A 6960-nucleotide genomic window follows, 5' to 3' on the forward strand; every position below is an offset into this window, starting at 1 on the left:
CAAAAATGTATTTAAAATCCAAAATTGTTTCGTAGTTGTGGGAAACCAAATTATTTTAACAAATTAACAGATAAGAGGCCTATCCTTATGAGAGTTCCACTATATAATAAATTATTAAAAAACAAGAAAGGAAAGCTAACTTCGGGCGGAGCCGAAGTTGATATACCCTTGCAGTTCAGTCGCAGTCCGCTAGGTGGCGCCACGCATCTTATATTATTAGATATATAGCGGATCGTATATAGTCGGCCGATCCTTATGAAATTTGGCAGATCGGATTGTTTTTCCCAAAATATAATCTGTACGAAATCCCATCTTTCTAACTTAAAAAACACCAAAGTTATGCCAATTTCGATGGTTGTATGACAGCTATAGGATATAGTCGGCCGATCCTTATGAAATTTTGTACATAAGATATTTTGGTCAAACATAATATGTGTGGAAAGTCCCAATCTAACTTAAAAAACACCAAAGTTATGGCATTTCCGATCAATCAGTTATATGGCAGCTATAGGATATAGTCGACCGATCCCGGCCGTTCCGACTTATATACCTGCAAGGAAAAAACGGATGTGTCCAAAGTTTCGACACATCCAACTCGATAGCTCCAAAACTGAGAGACTAGTTTGCGTAGAAACCGACAGACAGACAGACAGACGGACAGACGGACATGCTCATATCGACTCAGGAGGTGATCCTGATCAAGAATATATATACTTTATAGGGTCGGAGATGTCTCCTTCACTGCGTTGCACACTTTTGACCAAAATTATAATACCCTCTGCAAGGGTATAAAAAACAAGAAAGGAAAGCTAACTTCAAGCGGAGCCGAAGTTGATATACCCTTGCAGTTAAGCAGAAGCTTATGTTATTATTATATATATCGGATCCTATATAGTTGTCCGATCCTTATGAGAATTTCACCATCAACAAAATTTCTAATAAAAATATTGGAAACAGCCCCAAGCATCTTTAAAAATAGAAAGGTTGTACCATTTCCGATCGTTCAGTTATATGGCAAGTATAGGATATAGTTGGCCGATTCTTATGAAACATAGGATTAGATTGCCCAAAACGGAAACCATAGATAGTCCCATCATTCTAGCTTCAAAAACAACAAAGTTAAGCCAATTATCCTAATAAAATTTTGCAAATTGGATAAGATTTCCCAAAATGCAATCTGTACTAAGTCCCATCCTTCTAACTTATAAAAAAAACAAAGTTATGGCATATCCGATCAATCATATAATAAACATGTATTATATCTAAAATAAATGCTCAGTGGGGGCATATGCATATAAAGCGTTCTACTCATAAAATTTTGCATTCTTCTCATTAAGACATGAGACACTGAAACATAAAGCAGAATTACATCAAAATTTGCCATCAAGCAACAAAGTTCGAGATTAGCCGAGTGGAGAGCGTCGTGGTTTCTACCACGGGAGGGCCTGAGTTCTAATCCTAGTTGAGTCAAAGTTTACGTTTTGCTTTTTAAGCCCTTTTTTATTTGGATTTTTTTTTTGAAATATTTGAAAATATCTTATGTACAGACTTTCATAAGGATGGGCCAGCTGTCATAGAACGATCGGAATTGGCATAACTTTGGTGTTTTTTAAGTTAGAAAGATGGGACTTGGTACAGATTTTGGGCAAAATAATCTTATTGGTCAAATTTTATAGGGATCGGCCAACTATATCCAATAGCCGCCATATAACTGAACGATCGGAAATGGCAGAACTGCAAGGGTATATCAACTTCGGCTTCGCCCGAAGTTAGCTTTCTTTTCTTGTTTTTCTTTGGGACCTCAAGATTGGTACCTCAACCGACCCATCCGACATTTCTTTCAGAAGTTATTCAGGAAATTAGATTTTTACAGCTTTTTCAAAAAGTTGTAGAACAATAATTGCTCATATCATATGAGTCATATGACATTAACAAAAATCTCCAATTTTATTCAGTATTGCAAAGAAAAAAATATAGACAAACAGACCCACTGGCTTCATTTTGAAAAAACTGTAAAAATCGAATTTCTTGAATAACTTCTGAAAGAAATGTCGGACCGGGTCGGTTGAAGTACCAATTTTCTGAGTCTTCTCATTAAGACATGGGACACTGAAACACAAAGTAGAATTACATCAAAAGTTGCCATCAAGCAACAAAGTTCGAGGTTAGCGGAGTGGAGAGCGTCGTGGTTCCTAACACGGAGGGCCTGGGTTCGAATCCAACTTGAGTCAATGTTTACGTTTTACTTTTTAAGCCCTTTTTTATTTGGATTTTATTTTTAAATATATAAACTAAAATCTGAAAAGATATACTCCATTTTTTTTAGGGTATTGACCAAATATATGCAGACTCCAAAAAGCAAAGTTGCCATTCAAATACACACACATGTACATATAAGTAACTGCAAGCTTCACAGGAGGCTGTACAAAATGGGTAGAGAGAGAGAGACTATATCTTGAGTTAACGGATTTTGCCAGATATGAGCGATATATCAAAAGTTGCGTCATCTCAAAAGCTATCTACACGTGCAATATAAAAAGGATCAGCCGACCAAATTTTGAAAAATAATTTTTTTTCTTAAAAAAAAAGTTTATTTTCAGTGTATTTTTTTTTTTGTGTAATATATAGACGTTTGGTCTCAAAGAAAGTGAAATTGATATTTAAAAAACCATTTCAACGGTGTAAAGCTCTTTTTAATATCTTTCTTAATTATAAAGTTATGAATTTTTTCATTAACAAAGTTTTTTTAATTTTTTGACGTAAGCTTAAGGTATTTCAAAAAGTTGTAGAACAATAGTTGCTCATATGATAGTAACAAACATTTTCCATTTTTTTCAGGATTTTTAAGATAAAAATAGTGCAAACAGACAAACCGACAAACCGACGCAAACTGGCTTCATTTTGAAGAAGAAGAAAAAATCGAATTTTTCGAATAACTTCTGAATGAAATGTCGGATCGGGTCGATTGAGGTACCAATCGACGCGTATTTAACTCTAGAATGCGAATATATAAAAATTCTATCTGATCTCTAAAAGATTCTATCTGGGGTGTTTTTATCACTTTAGTGATAAAAAAATTTTTTACTTTCACCCTAATTTCTCCCAAACCAAATAACTTTTGGAATATGTTTCGACAAAAATTATCTAATTGAAACAATACCTTTCGATTGGTATATCATTCATTTAGATTGGTTGCCTACAGAAAATTTTTAATTCTTCGGCTATATATAGAGTTTCCTCGCGCACGCCTAGGCATGCAGGTCGTCACCTCGTGGACTTCCGTCCACAGTGATATTTAATAATTACACCTATACGTCGCTCCATCGCTGCCGCGATCTCGGTCGCGGTTGCTGCTGCTGCTGACGTCCCTCGGTATTCATTGGTAGCTGATGTTGTTGCTGTAGCTTAAGTCCATGTCTTCATTGCTAATTTGTCAGTGCGAGTGCATTGTGTTGTTGGTGGATGCACTTGCCATTAAGTTCAGTGAGCTTTGCCAAATATTTGGGCGTTTTCTTTCTTTTGGCTTTCCCACGATCGCAAGAATAATCAATGCTTACTCAGCGCACGTGTCTTTAGATCCGTGGGACCCTTTTTGGTGCCACGGCATCATATTGCATCCGGTGCACTCAATGCGGTTATGTAAGCTCTTTTGCAGTAGTTATTAAGAACTTATGCGCGTGTGGCTGGACTTAGCGTTTTATTAGTATTATCTAGTATTTGACTTTTTAGGTGTTAACTTAAACCCAAGGAAAAATTATTTTTTTATTTTAGTGCTACGCTTTACCAACTAATCTGTGTTTGGAAAGAAATGCACCGGGTGTCGTATAGTCCCTTCCATTATTTTTAGTTTGGGGGATCCTGGGGCAGTTTGACACGCTTCTTATCTGACAGTATATAGGACTTATAAAAGAAGTTGATAAACAAAATTATAAAAGAAGGAATTACGATCCCGACTACATAGTTTGTGAATGGTGGCGTCGAGCAGTTGGGGTCCATTGTCATCCTGAGGAAGATCACCATGATGACCCCGAACTGTAGCAGCTGGATGATAGTGATGTACTTCTTCCACCAGATATTTTTCTGCAGCGTCTCGTTCATGGAGGACAGGTAGTAGTAGGTGTACATTATGGCATGGACCAATGCGTTTATGAGGCAAAATGGAAAGAGTATGCCTCCATGTCCGTTCAATGTGATTATGAAGTAGCACGTCCCGGCCATGACAACATGGTGAAAGACGTGGAGAAAGGATATTTGTTTGTTCTTCTTTCGCAGCACGAATACTACCGTTTCGCTTAGGTCAATGAGTTTGTTAATGGCATACAAGTTGGTCATCCAACGCTCGTAGTCCTTATGCTTGTGGGCCAGGGGCAGGGGCTTAATGCATTTTAGGTCATACGTGTCCATGAAAAACAAAAATTTGGCACCCTAAACAGAGGTTTTAAAACAGTGTTACTTTCGGATTTTGTTTAAATGCGAACTACTCACGTAATAAATGATCGTTACGTTGTAAATAATCTGACCGATGTTGTAGTATTTGATGAAGGTGCGGAGATTTAAGGCCTTTCGTTCCTCCATTAGCTTAGGACCCAACTTGAGCACGAATACCAGATACGAGGACATTATAAGAAAGGTGGGCCAGGGGCTGGCGTAGAGGGCCAGCCGTTCGGGATCCACCGGCGTAAGCATTTTGGGTCTCTGTTTTAAAACGCGACAGTGCAGCGGCCTGCTTCAAGAACGACTAATCGAGCCACTAAAAATTACTTAACCATAAGTGTTTTGAATAAAATACGCCCGACAACCACCAACAAGTTCATTACATAAGCCATATGGACTGAAGTCGTGCATATCTAGTCTGGTTCGAAATACATATTTATTAGGCAGCAAAATTGAATAGCCAGTGATGAAGGCATGAAGGAATATTTGCGGAATGAAAATAAAAATTTAACAAGAAAGAAAAGCTAACTTCGGGCGGAGCCGAAGTTTATATACCCTTGCAGTTAGTTCGTGCCATTTCCGATCGTTCAGTTATATATCAGCTAAAATATATAGTAAGGATCCTTATGAAATTTTGCAGAACAGATTAGATTGCCCAAAATGGAATCCGTAGATCCGTAAATGGAATTCCAGCTTAAAAGACACCAAAGTTATGCCAATTCCGATGGTTCAGTTATATGGCAGCTATAGGATATAGTCAGCCGGTTCTTATAAAATTCGGTCCCCCAAAAAAACTAAGTCCCATCTTTCTAATTTAAAAAACAAAAAATTTATGCCAATTCCGATCGTTCTATGACAGCTCGGCCGATCCTTATGAAATTTTATAGATAAGATATTGTGCCAAATATATGTAACATGTGTGGAAAGTCCCAATTCTCTAACTTAAAAAACATCAAAGGCATAAGGCATTTTCGATCAATCAGTTATATGGCAGCTATACGATATAGTCGACCCATCCCGGTTGTTCCGACTCATAGACTACCTGCCTAGGATATGTGTGCCTATATGTGTGCAAAGTTTCAACTCGATAGCTTTGAAACTGAGAAACTAGTTTGCTTATCGACTCAGGAGGTGATCCTGATCAAGAATATATACTTTATAGTGTCGGAGATGTCTCCTTCACTGCGTTGCACCCTTTTGACCAAAATTATTATACCCTCTGCAAGGGTATAAAAATAAGGCATGAGTAGAAGAGAAGACAAAGAGCCTATTTTTTCCTATAATGTTGTGAAAACTAGGAAATTGTTTCTAAAAAGCGAAACAGTTTATTTGCATTTTCTGCTTGCATTTTTAAACAGCCATTTCACTGCCTTGCGTAATATATTGCGCTTTGTAACAAAAGCCTATAGTATTAAGCACAGCTCGAATATTTATGTACTGAATTTAAAATAAGTTCAGCTATGTGCAATTTAAGGTTTAAACAGGGAAAATGTGTTGATAGTTTTGATTATCTTTTCATAATAGCCACTGTAGTTATTACATCAAGAACTTCGGAACCAGTTGGACAAACCAAACTGGTGCTTAGAGGGAGTAGGTGGTCACTGTGGACGGAAGTCCACGAGGTGACGACCTGCATGCCTAGGCGCGCGCGAGGAAACTCTATATATAGCCGAAGAATTAAAAATTTTCTGTAGGCAACCGATCTAAATGAATGATATACCAATCGAAAGGTATTGTTTCAATTAGATAATTTTTGTCGAAACATATTCCAAAAGTTATTTGGTTTGGGAGAAATTAGGGTGAAAGTAAAAAAAAAATTTATCACTAAAGTGGGGCTGGTGGACACATTTTAGTCCCCAGATAGAATATTTTTATATATTCGCATTCTAGAGCTAAATACGCGTCGATTGGTACCTCAATCGACCCGATCCGACATTTCATTCAGAAGTTATTCAAAAAATTCGATTTTTTCTTCTTCTTCAAAATGAAGCCAGTTTGCGTCGGTTTGTCGGTTTGTCTGTTTGCACTATTTTTATCTTAAAAATCCTGAAAAAAATTGGAAAATGTTTGTTACTATCATATGAGCAACTATTGTTCTACAACTTTTTGAAATACCTTTAGCTTACGTCAAAAAATTAAAAAAACTTTGTTAATGAAAAAATTCATAACTTTATAATTAAGAAAGATATTAAAAAAAGCTTTACACCGTTGAAATGGTTTTTTAAATATCAATTTCACTTTCTTTGAGACCAAACGTCTATATAGTAAAAAAACAAAAATACACTGAAAATAAACTTTTTTTTTTAGAAAAAAAATTATTTTTCAAAATTGACTCGACTGATCCTTTTTTTTATTGCACGTGTAGATAGCTTTTGAGATGACGCAACTTTCGATATATCGCTTATATCTGGCAAAATCCGTTAACTCAAGATATAGTCCTGTAAGTGCAGCTACCCATTTTGTCCAGCCTCTTGTGAAGCTTGCATTTACTTATACATGTGTGTGTATTTGATTGGCAACTTTGCT

The 6960-nt window shown here is 36.6% G+C and overlaps 1 protein-coding gene across 1 annotated transcript; it reads right to left on the reverse strand.

Moving 5' to 3' along the window:
- Nucleotides 1-3678: 3678 nt before the first annotated feature.
- On the reverse strand, nt 3679-4756 carry LOC6505124 (elongation of very long chain fatty acids protein F). Its single transcript, XM_001964755.4, has 2 exons — nt 4486-4756; nt 3679-4425 (listed from the first exon to the last, which is right to left on the reverse strand). Exons 1-2 carry the CDS (start codon nt 4684-4686, stop codon nt 3844-3846), a joined length of 783 nt encoding a protein of 260 aa, XP_001964791.1. The 5' UTR covers nt 4687-4756; the 3' UTR covers nt 3679-3843.
- Between the last annotated feature and the right edge of the window lie 2204 nt (nt 4757-6960).

The sequence above is a fragment of the Drosophila ananassae genome, chromosome 3R (genome assembly GCF_017639315.1).
Source record: "Drosophila ananassae strain 14024-0371.13 chromosome 3R, ASM1763931v2, whole genome shotgun sequence".
Classification (NCBI taxonomy): Eukaryota; Metazoa; Arthropoda; class Insecta; order Diptera; family Drosophilidae; genus Drosophila; species Drosophila ananassae.

Bases quoted from the DNA above. Each gene is read 5' to 3' on its own strand.
- LOC6505124 (XM_001964755.4), bottom strand. From the start codon at position 4,686: ATGCTTACGCCGGTGGATCCCGAACGGCTGGCCCTCTACGCCAGCCCC. The intron at 4,426-4,485 runs GTGAGTAGTTCG...ACCTCTGTTTAG, and splicing joins ACGTAACGATCATTTATTAC to GGTGCCAAATTTTTGTTTTT.